This window comes from Anopheles cruzii, chromosome 3, assembly GCF_943734635.1.
Source record: "Anopheles cruzii chromosome 3, idAnoCruzAS_RS32_06, whole genome shotgun sequence".
Lineage (NCBI taxonomy): Eukaryota > Metazoa > Arthropoda > Insecta > Diptera > Culicidae > Anopheles > Anopheles cruzii.
The window spans coordinates 52,841,611-52,859,250 of record NC_069145.1 but is presented as its reverse complement, the minus strand read 5'-3'; the positions used below and the strand labels follow the sequence as shown (position 1 = coordinate 52,859,250).

The window sequence follows — 17,640 nt, the reverse complement described above, 5'->3', positions numbered from 1 at the left end:
GGACCGGGTTAGGTAAATACGTTTTGAATCACTTTCGCTAGTGGCTTCGTGAAAGACGATGGAGGCGCCCACAGGTCACACGGGGGAATTAAATTAAATGTGAGTCATGTGCTGGGTTGTGCAATAAGTTTTGTGGGAGTAAGTTGAAGGTTGAAATGCAAAAGAAATTTATGAACGAATGTTGAAAGTATATGAGGATTCTTCGCCATCAATTAATACAGCAAATAGATGGGTTGCTAAACTTAAACGAGGTCGTACAAGCGTTGAAGACGATCCACGTTAAAGACGCCTAGAAACAGCAGCACCTGAAATAGCACCATACTGTTGAAACCAGATGTCGTTTAAGTTTTCAGCTTCAATTTCGTCGAAGAACCAGTCTCGGTAACGTACGCTGTCAACGGTTATGGCTGCTCGTTCTTCATTTTCGAAGAAAATGGGCCGATGATGTCGCCAGACCCAAAATCCGCAACAAACAGTCACTCGTTCTGGATGCATTGGCTTCTCTTGCACAAGGTGTGGGTTTTCCGAACCCCAAAAACGATAATCCTGCTTATTAACAAAGCCACCGAGATGAAAATGAGCTTAAATGAAATGAGCTTTTCAAATACCGTACCGTTTGAGTTGAAGAATAGTTTTTTAGAATAGAATAGTTAAAAATTTGGAAATAAGTTTTTCTTATAGCCAAATTTTCTGCACCAAAAATTGTATTTCATACATAAATGTAGTGAATAAACCTTTCGAATAAATGTTCAACGATCGAAAAATATTAAGCCGTGAACCGTGACAAATGAAAAAAATACATCTCATGGGACAATGTTATCAATATATTGACCGGAGTATTGAGTTTCAGAAAGCTGTGTGCAAAATGGGTGCCGAATACGCTACCAAGGAAACAAAAACACTTTCAAATGCAACTTTCTCGGCAACATTCAGAATTTTTGGCGAGTCACTACAGGCGGGAGTGGTATTGCGTTGTCCTGATGGAACACAACACCTCTTTTGTTGGCCGATTCTGGTCATTTCTGGTCAATTGGTAGCTTCAAACAGTGCAGTTGTTGACAGTAGAGATCTGAATTTAGTGTTTGGCCACACGGACGTAACTCATAATGAATTGTTCCTTGCAAGTCCCACCATATACCAAGTAGAACCTTCCTGGCCGTCCTGGTTTGGCCACCGTTTCAGTTGCTTCAATACGATAGTTTTTACATTTGTTTCAGCTTTAAACTTTGATGTTCCTTTTGCAGCCTTTGCCTCCGTAGCGATTGAAAAATTATTCAATTAGGGTTAGTGTATATCAGTTCGATAAGCTTACCACGCAAAAATGATACTTGTCGTTTAGATCAGGAAAGACTTACATATGGTTACCAGGTGTATAAGCTTAAATCCGTTGTTTTTTTAGACCAAAAAAAAATTTTTTCTTAAATAGAAAGCCAAAAAATAATTTATTCAAAGTATGTGCCATCGCTAACTATACATTTCTCCTATCTCTCTGCTAAATCATGGATTCTCAGACGAAAGAATTCTTCCTCTTTTTAATTAAACTAATTAGTCATCGCATTTCGACTTCTTCGTAGAAAAACGAAGTACTGCTCTTCCAATACGTGTTCCATCGATGAAAAAGAATGATATTCGGAAAGCGCCAAGTCTGGCGGGGAGGATACAGCGGGGAGGATACAACGGGGAGGATAAATACAGCCAAATACAGCGGGGAGGATAGCAGCTCCCATCCAAAAGATTTGATAGTATCCTGAAACAGTTTTGCTTTTTGGGGCGTCTGGTGCATCAGGGCACGGGGCACCAGGCGTCCCCATTTTTGATAAGAAAAATGTCTTTATGGTCGTTTTTCGATCAATGCATGGTTCAAATTGAGCATTTGTTGTCAGTAGCGATCGTAATTAACGTTTCCATCAGGTTTTAGGAGCTTGTGCAACACCACACCTTTCTGTCCCATCAGAAAGTCCGTTTTTTGTAGTCCTTCGACGCTTTTATTTGTTAAGTCGCCATTTTGAAATTTTTTAACCCACTCAAAGCACTGCGATCTTCCAAACAGAAGTCCCGACAAGCATTTGGTGCGATTCCGAAGCAGTTTTCTTCAAGAGGAGCAGAAAAATAGTAATCCCCGCCATACGTCATTTTCAGGCACAAAACTTGACATAGTTAACCCTTTCAATGATGGGTTGCAAACCGAAATATATTTTTTTCGACCTGAAATCATTTACCTGGTGTAAAAATAAGGTAATGTACACCTGGTAATGTAATGGTAATGTACACAGCTTATATGTACACCTGGTATGTGCGTAGCGGAATGTTGTAAAATAAAGTTAACACACTATCGTTTGCGCTTCACAGCGATTTATTCCATCATACGCCACAGTAAAGTACGTCTAAATAGTGCATGTAAAACGGGTATCGTTGTTGCCCATAAATCGATTACAATACGGTAAATCTGAACTGGTACTTGATTTGTCGCCTCGTGGCGGGCGCTGGTGTTTTACCTAACAGCCGGTCTGTAGCTTCCACGATTGATACAATTGACACAGAGTGATGATGGTCGGAAGTGAAGTGAGCTTCTTCGACATGGTTACGTGTGGACCCTTCGATAGGGAAAGGTGGTAGGTATTACTGCACCCGGTACAATAAGCGAAAGACACTGAGTTGACTAACATTGACAGTTACAAGGGCACTCTCGAGCGTTCAAGGGTTTGTTGACTTGGGCTCTACTTTCCGATGGCGGGAAATAGAATCGGAAACGGAACTTCGCTTTCGTTGTAGTTTCTCATCGGTGTTGGCGGTCTAGCAAAAGAAACAGGTGATGATGAATGTGAAAGGTTCAACTACTGGCGCAGGGCGAGTTACCTTGGGTCCGGTTCGGAACACTCTAGTAGCCAGTAGGTGGTCACTATGCCTTTCCCCTTAAGCTCCACATCACCCCGCAGCTCGACCCGGAACGTGCCGAACTTATCCAGTATCAGTTTGGCCGCTTCCGATACATGAATTTTGAGGTCTGCAAAACGCATGAGAAACAATGAGGCGCTTCCAAGGAGCTGTTGGGCGTGCCAAGACTACTCACGATGGCCAGTGGACTCCATGCGCGAAGCAGTATTCACGGTGTCCCCGAACAGACAGTAGTGAGGCATCTTCTGGCCAACAACCCCGGCACAGACCGGTCCCGAGTGGATGCCTATACGAATCTTCAGCTGGTAGTCCGGCTTATGTTTGATAGTGAACGATTTAACCGCATCGAGGATGGCGAGCGCCATCAATCCGATCTCCCGCGCATGGTCACGTCCGTTGCGTTCCGGCAATCCGGACACCACCATGTACGCGTCGCCAATCGTTTCCACCTTGTACACGTCGTAGAACCCGATGATGCGATCGAATGTGCTGTAGAGGTCGTTCAGGAAGTCGACCACCTCCATCGGCCGGCTCTGGGCGCACAGTGCCGTAAACCCAACTATATCGCTAAAGTAGATCGTTACGCACTCGAACTGCTCCGGTTGAACCATCTCGCCGGCGAGGAGTTGCTGGGCGACGGGCCGCGGTAACACTTGGTACAGCAGCTCCTCTGTGCGCCGCTTTTCCATGCTGAGCTGCTCGGTCTTTTCCTCGACCAGACTTTCGAGGTTGTTGGCGTACTGCTCCATGCGGCGCAACAAGTCGTCCATCAGGTTCTCGCAAAAGCCCCTACGAGGGAAATGGCATGTCTGCTTGATGGAACTTTCGTGCGGATGGTACTCTGCATATAACCTTACTTCATGATCAGCCGAACACTGCTACGAATACCCGAGAACGTTGGTCTACTGTCGGGACTGTCGGACCAGCACTTCTCCATGAGGTCGAGCAAATCCGGTGGGCAATCGCGCTGGCCCACGAAGGGCCGGAACGGAGGACTCTCGTGCTGGCCTACCCTCTCGACGATGGCCTGCGGATCCATGAACTGGCGGGCCGTCTCGTAAGGACCGCCGCGGACCACTATCTCCTCCAGGATGATGGCAAACGAGTACACGTCGCCCATCTGCGTGGCTGGCGTCCCCGGGATGACGGTGGCCGGCAGCAGCTCCGGAGCGACCCACAGCAGCTCTGCGAAGTACAGTTCTTATCAAAAACAGTTAGATCGGTGCCGGTTACCGGCTGCGGCTTACTGTTGTAGTAGTTCTGGTCCCGCACGTACTCCGACGGTGTGGTCAGGGTGCGCAGACCAAAGTCCGATATCTTCAGCACAAAGCGCCCGTCGATGAGACAGTTGCACGAACGCAGCTTGCCGTGCACTCCGACGTCACTGTTGTGCAGATAGGCCATCCCCTTGACGACGTCGTGTATGAGCGACATTCGGAAGTTCCAGTCCAGTTGGATTGCCTCGTTCTCCAGCACGTCCTTAAGACTACCCTTCGGGCAGTACTCCGTCAGGATCAGTATGGTCGGGCGCGGTAGATCGATGCAAGCCCCGACGAAGCGGACCGTATTTTCGTGGTTGACGTCTCGCGCTTGCTTGATCTCCCACAGGAGCGTCGACGTGATGTACACCTTCTTTTTAGCCACCTTCTTAATGGCCACCCGTTCACCCTTGTAGATGCCGATGGTGGTGAACAGTTGGGCGGGAAGCTGCGAGTTTCCCGACGCTATCGAAACGCGGCCCGAATTGAGACCGAACTGCTGTAGGGAAAAATTCTATGGAAATGATGTAAGAATTTTGGTCAATTCCATTCCACCTCTAACACAAGTATATTTAAAACACAAGACCCAGTACCGGTGCTAAGATGGACGACTTGTTCTTAATAATCTATCGACTTAATTAATAAAAATTCCAGCAATGATATTGTAAACTGCTCAGATAACTCTCGAGTTCAGATAACTGAGAGTAACACACGATTTTAAAACGATTAAATTATCGTTAGAAAAATATCAGTTCTTAATTATAAATTGAAAAGTATTAAATAATATTAGGTCTAGGTGTTAATTCGTGCGGTTTTACAATACATGGCACTGCTTACTAAATATAACGAATATTTTTGAAATAAAATATGTGTTTGACAGCTACTGTCATTACGCATCTAACGCAGTATAGATTTTTTGGTCAAAGTGTAAACAACACCTGTTTTTAGCATTTAAACATGTCAAGTTTTGTTCCTGATAAAGCCTTTTTTGCTGGAAGTACTTTTTCATTACTGCTTGCATGGCAGAAAAAGGGGTTCTTGTGCCGAATCGTTACTGGTGATGAAAAGGGGAGTTATTACAAGAATCCTAAACGTGAAAAGCCCTGGATACAGCCTGGTGAACCAGGTCCATCGCAACCAAAGCGAAATATTCATTGCGCAACGGTTATACTGTGCATATGGTGGGATATGAAAGGTGTGGTGTACTTTGAGCTTTTAAAACCTGATGAAATTATTGAAGGACAATCCCATAAACAACAATTAATGCATTTGCAACAAAGCTTTGGCCATAAAACGACGAGAATGGGATAAAAGCCACGATAAGCTGATTTTTCAAAATGACAACGCTCGACCCCACATCGTAAAACCGGTCAAAACCTATCCCGAAAATGTCGGATGGGAACTGTTACCCCACCCGCCTTATTCTCCAGACATTGCTCCTTCGGACTACTATCTGTTCCGTTGCATGAGCAACGATTTGGCAGCACAGCGGTTCACTACTTTTGAAGGTATAGAAAAATGGGTCTCTGACTGGATCGCTGATAAGGATAAGAATTTCTATCGACACGGAATCGAGGAATTACCCGAAAGATGGGAGAAAGTCGTCGCTAACGACGGGCAATACTTTCAATAAGTTAGTTATACGTTATGTTGTTGTAATTAGGTTATAAATATTGAATAAAAACCGCACGAATTAACACCTAGACCTAATACTTTCTCGGAGAAATCGTGGAGTTCCAGAAAGTTAGAAGAAAAGATATGCTGTAGCTTCTCTCTCTACTCATTTTTCAGTGTCCAAATCACCGTTTCTACTGGGTTGTTCAATAAGTTTTGAGCTTCGGTAAGACAAACACAATGTTATTACTTGAAATACACTTTTTTATTCAGTATGGCCTCCCTGAACATCAATACGCTTGTTTCAACGAGATTCCAATTTATGAATGCTATCCCTGAATCGGGAAGGACTGTGAAATACGATTTCAACATTTGATGAAAAACGCTTTTCGCGCATGAATTTTGTTAGGTCTGGAAACAGATGGAAGTCGCTGGGGGCCAAATCTGGTGAATGCGGGGGATGTTCCAACATTCATGAACATTAATTAATTAATTGCCATTGTCAAAATGCTCTTGTGGTACGGTCCTGATGAAAAAGGACTTTTTTCTTCTGCAAATCATGTCATTTTTCACGAATTTTGTCCTTCAGTGGATGGTCTTCAAAGTTTGTACGACCAAGTTTAAATTTAGCAACCCATCTTTTTACTGTATTAATTGAAGGCAAAGAGTCCTTTTATACTTTCAACATTCGTTTATAAATCTCCTTTGCTCTTCCAATCAATGCACGATACTTGATTTTTTCCACTCTAAAAACACTGAGACACGTCGATACTAAATGGTTTGTAAGCAAAGAATGAATTGACAGATTGAAATGAAACTTCACATACGTTCATATGAAAAGTGTACCAACATAACAAAACAGAAATTAGGCGCCCTCTGCTACTGAAGCTCGAAACTTTTTGAACAGCCTACTATTTGCGCTCCTCACTGCAGCGCGGTAAATTAATAGTTTTAAAGCAGATGCAAAGCAATGGAAAATTATGAAAGAGCAATGGCATCGGCGGCTGTGGCGGGAAAATATCTCTGATTGGATGGTGTGAAAATTCCACCTCGAAATGGACAACGTGAATGTTTCCTGGCAATAGCGAGGTGCCAGAGGCGATGCTGAAATATCGTTTCACGCCATAACTCAGTGGGTGACTCGGACTGTAGTGGCGCCCAATAATTGATCGACTAGACTAAGCATCAAACGACTGACTGGTCTGCTTGGACTGAATAATTCATTAGCTGGCGCTAGCAATTAAAACTAGGAGCGCGTTTGCAGCGTCAATGAGTCCGGAACGGTACACCTACCTCGTAGTTCAGCTTCTGCAGACCCATTTTACTGCCAAACATTTTGCCCACCTCCAAGAGTACCTCGTCTGGCCGAACTCGCCAGGACATGTTATTCAGCTCGCTATTCAGCTTCATTTGTCTGTTCCGCGCGAGAAAGAGAGAGGGAGGAAGACAGAACGAGAGAGAGAGAGATAAAATGAATATTCGCTGTGAAGCACTGTCCCGGCCAAAAGCCAGAACCCATTGGAGAGAGAGTCCTACTTGCACAAGATATACGCGACGGCCGCGGCAAACGCGGAGATTATGCCGAATCCGACGAGCCCATAAAAGATCACCATTTCTACAGAGCGACGCGATTGTTAGTGGAGCCAAACAGCAGGGCGGCGGCGAAAACGAGAGACAGAGCAAAACGCTGGGCGTCATTATCATTATCTGCGTTTGGGAGGTGATTTAACGATAATCGTTGCTCCCCGAAGCGCCGTGGGTTGAGAAAAAACGGTAATGTTCGCCCCGAAAGACAGCAAGGACGATGGAAAGACATGGAGACACACTCACCACTGTTGCCCTGGCAGGCTGGAGACGATCCGAGAAAGCCACACTTGGGTACGTCCGGCGGTGGGCCCTCGCGTCCGCCGGGCCAATGTATCTTTTGTCCCTTGACCGGCGAGTATTCTCTGAGCGATACGTAAAAAAGCAGAACGGTGGCCGGTGGGGATGGGTGGCGTTGGTGGTGTTGATTTGTTGACCAGACATTACCTGGTAATACCGTAATAGTGCGCCACCACCTCGAACCGGCCGGTAATTGGATCCAGGTCGAGTATGGAGTAATCAGCGTCACGATCGCCGTTGTCATCAATTCGCACATGTCCGGTGATGCCTGGAAGCGAAGACCAGAAGACCCGGGTGTCGGTCGGTCGGACTAGAAGCTTCTCCGCAGCCTGGCTTCCTACCTTCAAAGTCGCGTCCCCACATCTTCCTGGTAATGGCCGTACCGTCACGTATGTCACCGCCCTCGTTGAGCGTATCGTTCAGGGCCATGCCGAGCAGGATGACACCGTCGAAGAACGCACCGATGAAGAAGTTTACCTCCTCGTCCTCGACGAACGTGTAGTTGTAGTCGCGCTTCGCCCGGTTACGCACCTTGTCGGCGAAGTATTGGTACGTGGAGCTCGTCGGCTGGAGCAACGACACCCGGAGCAGCGCCTCGTACGACTTGCGCGCCTTGAAGTCGTCCTCGTCCCCGAGCTCCCAGTAGTGGTCTCCCCAGTAGGAGCTCTGGAAGATTTCGACGTCCAGGAAGGTGAACTCGCCGCGCGTCATGCCCAGCGCCAGCGCAGACAGCATGAATCTTCTCACGAGCGATCCGCGTACGGAAAGAATTATTACTAAGAAGTGGTGTGGAAAGAGATTTGGGAGTTGGGACCGAGGCGGCATAATCACGGCACGTGTACGTGTAGTAGTGTGGTAATGGACTGTGGGGGCCGACTGTACCTCTCATTGCAACATAAAACACTCAATAACATCAAGCTAATTGGGATCAACAGTCAGGCCCCGTGAAGCCCTGGCTGGTGCGGAGAGTTCACAAACCTCTGGCGTACATGCTGGCATCCTTCAGGTACGATATCAGATCCTCCTCGTCGTTGCCGTCCAGTTCGCGCGTGAACTTTAGCAGCTCCTCGTCCTTCAGACCGTACTCGAGGTTCTTGCCGACCGTCAGCGAGAACAGATCCGACCGGTCTATGATCAGGGCGATGTGGCGCCAACCGAACTGGCGGAAGATGCTCGAAAACACCAGCTTCAGCCGGCACTGGCAGTACGACATGCGGGTCAGCGTTTGGTAGCGGGATTTGTCCTTAAAAATGCCCTGCAAGGTGACCCGCACGACACAAGGTGTCCGGTAAAGGAAGAAGGCCAACGTGGGTTGCTGTCACCACCAGCTGTGTCCCTATCTTACCGAGCTATCGTTTTTCCACCTGTTGCTCAGGCGACCCAATATTCCGGACGTCACCGAGAGTTCACCTTCCTGTGGGGGCTGAGGTGGGGTCGCAAGGAAAGAACGCTTACATTATATTGTGTCCACAGAGTGAAGCCAACACGGGCGCATAGTTAGTCAACGAACTCCCGGGAACCAGTAAGAGTACTAATACATGACATAAATCTGAAAAAAAGAACTTGATACCAAAGGGAAGGCTCTCGAAGAAGGAGTCAACGGAAGAAGGAGCCAAAAAGCAGTACATTACGACGATAAGGTGATGCGCGTTAAGATGCTACTTTCCTACTGCTGACCCGATTCGAATGCGGTTGTGTAATTAGTATGAAAGAGGCGGACTTTGGGAAACGAAAGCAGAGAACGCACTTTCAGATATTTGAATGGAGTAGAATAAAAAACAAACAAGTAGGTAACAATAACTATTATTAAAGAATACTATCAGTCAATATAAAACAGAACACTAAAGGACTTCCATCAAAACGAGACAGAGGCCATAACTGGACCAGTTGAAAGGTAATTAAGATATCTCTCGGAAAACTTTGAGTCAATTAAGTCCGAGATCCTGAAATGACGACTATGCCGACTGTTTCGTCACATTAAACGCGCAGAAGGATGAGGACTAATAAAAACTAGTTTTTTCCACCTCTTCTATAGTTTTCAGTAAGCATATTTAAGACAATAGAAAAGAGCCGGCGAATAATTTGATTATATTCTCGCTTAGGATGGACACCGCTATTGATAATTGGTGCAGCGCAGATTATAGCTAGAGAAGACCTAACTTTCTCAAACCTTCCTCATGCTGCCAATGCTGTGCTATATGCCGTTTCTTTCTTCTTCTTTTTTGGCGCTACAACCACTGAGCAGTCTTGGCCTGGCACCAGAGACAATGCTAATCTCCGATGCTCTTCTGTAACATTTAATTTTTACGGACGGGATTGTTAGCCCCGCGCCAACCCCCCTGTCACGCCGGTATCGGGAATCGAAACCATGGCCGGTTGAGTGACAACCGATCCCGGGATTCAAAACCCAGGCCAGCTGCGTGACAGCGAAGAGCACTACCGACTGCTCTATCAGCGGGGGTTATGCCGTTTAGTTATGTATTTATGCGCATAAACTATTACACACAACGAAGCACATGTAACAATATCCCGCCAGTGCACTGGAGCACGAAGAGCAGCGTAGAAACGGTCAATGCAATAAAACAGAAACAAATCCTACACTTGTTCATGGTGAACGTCAGCAAAAAGGACCATTGGATTTGCCTGGACTACCCGGAGCACTCCCGGGAAAGTGATTGGATCGGAGTGTGGTGGGTAGCCGAACCGGATACAATACGGTTTCCTCCGGTTTTTCTTATCCTTCCGCGGGGGGCCATGGCGAATGGGCCGGGGGGCTGAAGTGTGGTGACAAGATCAACCAAATCACCCGACCCGTGCATATCGTGATGGTCGGCAGTCAAGCGATGATCGGCAAATTGAGTTGTATTTTTAGAAGTCATCGTGGCCGCCTCACTTTCCCTCGGTCCTCGGTCGGACGGCCGAGTCCAGTGGTCCGGCGGGTGGACTTTTATGCGAAGACAGATATCGTTGGCAGTAAGCTGCCGAGGCGACATTTAATGGCATCTGGCGCGGAAGAGCGAGGGATTAAGACGGGGCGCATGTATGCGCCGTTGGCGCTAAAGATAGTGGACCAATCAGGAAATTATCCTGTCGACAGCCGTCGGAGCAGGAGTCCGGACCGCGAGGGTTCGCGAAGACGAGCGCCAAGCTTTGATTGCCTTATGGTAGATTAAACACTAATTGCGGTGATTCATTAAATAAATTTGCTTTTCAAATCGAGCCAAGAGCACGCGAGGGGCGAACGGCCGCAGGATGCACCCGTCTGGTCGTGGGTCGTGAAAATCCCGATGGTAGCTTACCTGATCGCCCATGCCGGTAATGATGGGAGTGTTCCAGTAATCGGCCAGCTGGGCTACCGGTTCCAGGGCGAAGGCACAGGCTGGCCCGATGAAGGCTATCACGCTGTACTTAAAGTGCATGTCCGCGGCCAGCCCGGGAGACTTGGACCCGGAACAAGAGGCGTAGCTGTGGAGAAAATTGGCATCACAACAACGCTAAAGTAATTGAAGTTCATTACTATAGAATCGACAGGGCAGTTGTGATGCGAATGTGCACTACTTTGGGATGTCTTTGGGGCTACAGCACTGTTCGCTCCACGTCGAAGCACGGCGGCCCCAGTATTCGTTGGAGCGATGCTCATCTGTCCGAGACGAATTAGATTTGGTTTTAATCTCTGAAACGGACTTCCAGCGGTGCTGCTTTCGGCATTTCCCGGCTTCCAAGGGGCGAGATTTTTAGGTCGATTTTATTAGTGTCACCCTTAATTGACTTCGCATGCCGCCGTTCTCTGGATCATTGTGCAGCTCTCATTCATCACGACGGCGCTGACGGCGTCAAATGATTGTCAGATATATCAAGACGTGTCCGGATACCGTGTTTGCACACTTTGGCGAACAAACACTGGCTGCGGATGTGGAGTGGAGTTCCAAATCTTCGCCCCGGCGCAGGCATCCTGCTGCCAGCCAGCCAGCGGCCGTCAGAATGGCCTTTTCATTTTAATGCCTTTGGCTCGTTGGCGCCAGCAGATCGCGCCCGTGTGTGATTGACGAAGGGGGCCCCCAAAAATAAACAGAATGCAATGTTGGATGTGTCGACGAAAAGGACACATCATTTACATAAGTATGCCCATTTACTGCTGTGGTCTCCTTCCGGGCCCACTTCCGGTGCGAGGGAGCGAAGGTTGAGACAGAGCACAGAAAAGGGGTCACGACGACGACACAAGTGAACCACAAATAGGCATACGGCCCATGATGGCACACTGGCTGGCCGAAAAGTGTGGTAATTTTGCGAACGGCCCAAGGAAAACGAATTGCACAGCGTGTGGATGTGTGTGTGTGTGTGTGTGTGTACGTGTGAGCCACGGAAGACACCGGGACGGCCAACAGAGGGAAAGGCCAATTTCAGGAATTACAATCATCTCACGTACATCGCCACGAAAATATTTTCACTAGAAAGCGGCTTGTTGCACTGCATAAGCAGAGAGGTTGGGACAAATCGTGCTGTTTATGGCTATGACCGGGACGTGGATGGTTTTTATGGAGCAAATTTGTGAGGAATTCAGCTCCAGGCGCTTGAAGAATGGTACGAAATGTGACACCTTGGGCACTTGGCCACTTGCATTTTAATGTAAACGACACACACGCGGCACGCTCTCAATTAGGAACGCATTGATTGCAATGAGTTGTTTGAATGTATAAATATTAGATATTACCCAGATTTCCATGAAAAACAAATGGGTCTTTAAGGGTTCTCGTCGTATGATAGTAAATCAACATTATAAGGAAGTAGAACGAAAGTAGCATAAAGATAAGCTAACCGATAGCTGATGAGGTTAATCTGACACGCTGCTTTTCAGTGAATACAAACTATATTTTGACTTCTTTTGTTGATCCATTGTGGCTGTTGCTGTATAGCGCCGTCAGTTTGAAACCAAATGCCGTCCAAGGATTCAGCTTCAATTTCGCCGAAGACCAAGCCAACATTTCCCGGCAACGTACGCCATCGAGGGTTACTGCACTTCCTTCTTCATTTTCAAAGAGAAATGGGCCTATGATGAAGTCAAACTAAAATCCATATCAAACAGTAACTTGTTGTCGATGCATTGGCTTCTCTTGCACGACGCACGGATTTTTCAAAAATTCTGCTCATTAACATAACTATCGAGGTGGAAGCTCAAATTTCGTACAGTTTGAGTTGAAGATTCACCGCTTTGGAACCACCAAACATTTTGAGTATTTCCCTATTTTCTGCAACGGTCTGCAAGTGCCCCGTTTTGTACTAGGTCTAAGAGTTGATAACCGGACTGTTAAAAAAATAGCTGTACCTATCGATTGGGACTTCCCAGTTTAGTGGTTCATTCATCATTACCTTGTTTTGACATCAGGTAAATGAGTTTAGGTAAAAAAAAAATTAATTTAGTTTGCAACCGATCTTTGAAAGGGTTAGACCATGCCAACTTTTGTGCCTGAAAAGCGTCCAATTACTACAAAAAACGGACTTTTTGATTGGACAGAAAGGTGTGGTGTTTCACAAGCTCCTAAAACCTAATGAAAACGTTAATTCAGATCGCTACTGACATCAAATGATCAATTTGAACCATGCATTGATCGAAAACGACCAAAAAGCCCCTTTTCTAATAAAAATGGAGGCGCCTGGTTGCCGGTGGCTTCAGAGACCAGGCGCCCCAAAAAACAAAACTGATTCAGGATACAATCAAATCACTTGGATGGGAGTTGCTATTCCTCCCCGCGTTATTCACCAGACTTGGCTCTTTCTGAATATCATTCTTTATCATCGATGGGATCGATGGCAATTTCTACTAAAAGTTTAAAATTTCCAGAAGGAAGTTTGACGTTTTCAAGGTCAAGTAATCGGAAGTTTTAAATCCAAACACTAGATGGATCACCCTACAACAATTATTTGGTTGGCACTAGTCTGCTGGATACACTCAGCCTGATATGATAATGATATTTTGCTTTCATCCCCACATTTTACGATATTATATTTTAGCTCCGTTACTACATACTCTTAAGTAACAATACATGAAGCTACTAAAATCTTTGAACTCTGACACGTCTACATAGTGACATTCCTAACATTACTGCTTACATGCTTTACAATCGCCGACACAAAACCGAGTTCACTCACCTGGCTTGCACTTTCACTAGCTTCACTTGGTGGGTTTTCATCAGACTTTGGTTGACCAGCTCCAGTGCCAAATCGATGGCAGGTCCGCAACGTTCCAGATCGAACGGTGAGTCTGGGGCAGTCGAAAACGACACGATACTTGCAATAAACGCCAGTTCCCCGTCCGGCGGGTCGGTAGCTTACCCAAATGAGATGCCATCAGAACGCCTACGTAGTACACGGTGTAGTTCGTATCGTCGGCCACCGGCAGCACTTCCAGCTGGTTGAGACTTCGCTTGTGGATGCGGTCCGCCCCAGATGGGCTCGACCCGTTTCCCTTAGCACCCGCCACACTCGCTGGTGCCAGGATGCCGGAATCGTCCTCTTCGAAGATGTAGCCGTCATCTGGGTCGCGGTTCGTCTCGCACAAGCTGTTAAGCAGCTGACCGATTTCCGTGTCCTCTAGGGGACGCGCGATCCGCCCATCGTGACGATGGGCCTCTGAGGGACCGCACAGAGCGTGCAGGAAAAGGATACATTCCAGCAGCACTGGCAGCACGATGATCCACGGTGCCGCGACGTATGCCATATCGTAGTGCGAATTATTTCGATTATTTATTACTGCAAGCCGGCCGGGTCAGGTAGCCCCTAGGACACCGTCGGTCTCTTACACCGACGTCGGCACCTCTAGACCACTGGCCTCGGTAGGGAGTGCCATCCCAGGACAGTACCAGTACCGGAACTGATGCGCCTGGCAAGTGTCACGCGATGGTGCGATGGTTGGCGGGCCGCGAACATTTCACTCGCAGCTCATTTGCATGAGGAACGAATAAAATGTAGTTATTTACAAATTAATTTCTCGCATAAATTTGGTGCTATAATCGCTGATGCGAGAGCCGGAAGTGGTGCAGAAGCACGCTTCACACCCTGATGATGTTACAATTTTCCAAACAGTTTGTTTTTATGCTCCGAGCGGCGGCGGCGAGCATTCGTATTTAATCAGCACATCTGCAACGAGGTCGAGGACTTTATGAGCCAAATCAGTCGCGGCGAGGAAGATAAACGTACGCATTTGGAGCGCTAGTGCCTTAGGAAAACATGTAGGAAGTTGTGCTTAAGCAATTGGGCTTAAGACCGAGAGATCAAAATAAGAAATAAGAACCACAAAAGAGAACGTTGAAATCCTTTTTGATAGATGTGCAGGTGAAATCGACACATCGTGCCTTAAAGTTTGGTTTGTTTTGGCTTGACTTAAATAAATGCAAACAATTGTGTCCAATCCAAACAATCCAAGCAGATTCCTCGAATGCTGTCGCGAATGTAGCGTTTTTGTTTCACAAAGATGAAACAGTTCGGTTCGAAAACGTGTGCCAATTTGAAACGTACCACTTGTCCGTCACAGGGCAGGGCAGGGATTTTTTGTCAAAAAAGTGTGTAAACTAACTACACCATACAAACATCGTCCATGGTCACGTATCCTATCATCTGGCCAATCGCTTATCGCAGCTGCCTGAGAATGGAAGTTGAAAGATAAATACACACTAACAACCGCTGGGCCACGTGCTTCGCCCGACAAAATTTCTCTCCTCTTCTCGGCAAACAGGAAGAAGTAATGCAATAATCAATCTACGACCACCAGCCTTCATCTCGTAACAATTCTGAGCATTCTTGAGCGCAATTCCGTATACGCAATGGCTGAGTGCCATGGACGTGACCGAGCATTTCGAGTGTCCCTGTGTCTCGCTAGCCACGCGCCTTCTTGGAGTTTGTGTTTTGGCATCATGCACAAAGTTCCAAAAAAAAAAACAAATTATTACCATCATCAACATCACCATCACCGGTGTTTCTGGGTGAGGCTCAATTGAAATGGCAAAGCTACACCACCACTTGTTGCGTTCACGGAACGTGCCACTGTGCGTAATGTCTGTTAGGTGTCGAATAGTTTTTTTTTGCCACTGTGACACAGCACAATGGTATGGGTTTCAGTTAGTATGCAATCCTTATCGCGATGGTCCTGATCGCATGTCCTTCACGTTTTGCACTGCTGTTGAATTTTGTTAAAGTCGTCGGCACGTCACTAGTTGCACCTTCAATTCAGAAGGCTAGTTTAAAGTGGCACACAGGAGCCTGAGGGCACTAACGTAAACGCACTCAAGGTGTGACTTCGCCTGACGTCGAAGAGCTAACGATGGCAAAGGCGACAGTGATTTTATTACACTCTCACGGGGGCGCCAGCTTCAATCAAATTACCACCCCCGGGGGCTTACGGGCTTCAGCTCATAGTTAAAGTCAACAAAATCAATTAAATGAGTGCACTACTTCAGGGCGAAACGGCGCTTCCGTTTCCGGAGAGACGCATGGTAGTAAAAACAGTTCTTGCGGATAAAGCGTCCAATGGCGTTCGGATCTCTACACACAGCCAATCGAGGCAACGTGTTCTGCAACAGGTGTCTAGGAAAGTACATAAACGCGCTCAAACACTACACAGCGCACTACGTGGTCAAATTATTGCACTACGGTTAGCGAATCGGGCACAATTCACTTTAATCACCTTCCTCTAGGGCGAAGGGGCCTTTTTTGTACACACCCTCAGCAACAGGCACCACAGAAGTCAACCACGTGGCCCCGCGGGATCGGTGTCCGTACGTAGTAGTAACTGTCAACCGATTGGTCGGGTGGTTCGATAAAAACGGTCCTTATATACCGTCGACGAGGGCGGCCCGAACACCCAGCGCGACCGAAGCCGACCGAATCGGCTGCCGCAAAGGGGATCGGCGGGGTGCCACCGGAGGGAAAGGAGGCCACGGAGAGCACCGTGAGTGCGATTTGTTGCAAGTAGCGATCGCCATCGGCTTTGATTCTCTGCCACGGTCTCCCGCCGCCACTCCGTCAGGACACGCATCCGCTACCGCGTCCCATGGCGCTATGGCTTCCCGGTCCGCGCTTCCGCGAAACTAACTGCTGAGGCCTGATTGAATGACTGCAGGCCAGATAGTTGAGGCAGCACCGTGGAAACAGACACAACCCGCCCCGCCCCATTGACCGTCTCAAGTCTGTCCGCCGGTCAGCAGACCGGCGGGTTGTTTGGGGTTTTGATATTGTTTTCCACCCCCCCTTTCAATCGTGTCATTATCCTTTCAATCGAAACACCATCTTCTTGCCCCGAGACCCGTGACCGTGATAACGTCCTAGCTAGCCGCCTGTCACTAGGTGCGAGAGGCGGACCGTGGAAGCGTATCCTGGAAGCGATGCTATCCACCGATCACTGCGGCGCGGTGCAATTTTATGCTCGATTACTTCGAGACAGCCAGCGTTCCTACGTTCTGCGCGGGGCGCCTCATTCGCTGTTTCCATTCTGACGCCTTTCCGTTACCATGATAGCTACAGGTTTTGATACGGCACCAGGAATCGAAGCTTGCTGCGAACGGTCATAACGGACGAGAAAGGACTTTCGGAGCAGGCGTTAGATTTGGGTATCGTAGTAAAAAGTTCTGGCGCTCATTTCGGTTCGGATTTTGAAATGTGTTGTCAGGTAGATCAAGAAAACGCACGATCATGCTCGTTTTTTGTTTTTAAAATGGCGAACGTTCGAGTTTATTCAAAAAATGTCCATAGCATGCTTTGTACAATCTCATTTTTCTCGCTCTATTCTACCCGTTTCGAAAAGCGCTTAAACGCTAGGAATGCTTGAAGCAAATGTTAATTAATTTCTACCGCTTTGAAAAGGGTTTATATGTTACATGTTGCCCCGCCCTACTCTGGAATAATATCTAAAGCTACCCTACACCAAAGATAATACTACAAAAAAATCAGATGAAGCAAATGCAAAAAAGGCGGCTGAATAAGTTGGCTACGAACGGAA

At 47.2% G+C, this 17,640-nt stretch overlaps 1 protein-coding gene across 1 annotated transcript; it reads right to left on the bottom strand.

Annotated features, from left to right (window-relative positions):
* Window positions 1-2,717: 2,717 nt before the first annotated feature.
* Window positions 2,718-14,367, bottom strand: LOC128272492 (atrial natriuretic peptide receptor 1). The gene is made up of 15 exons (XM_053010314.1): window positions 13,983-14,367; window positions 13,800-13,911; window positions 10,952-11,117; window positions 8,998-9,075; window positions 8,631-8,907; window positions 7,994-8,428; window positions 7,800-7,920; window positions 7,599-7,717; window positions 7,305-7,383; window positions 7,062-7,182; window positions 4,143-4,668; window positions 3,753-4,095; window positions 3,071-3,684; window positions 2,857-3,004; window positions 2,718-2,793 (listed from the first exon to the last, which is right to left on the bottom strand). The coding sequence occupies exons 1-15, from the start codon at window positions 14,365-14,367 to the stop codon at window positions 2,718-2,720; spliced, it is 3,600 nt and encodes a 1,199-aa protein (XP_052866274.1).
* Window positions 14,368-17,640: the final 3,273 nt, after the last annotated feature.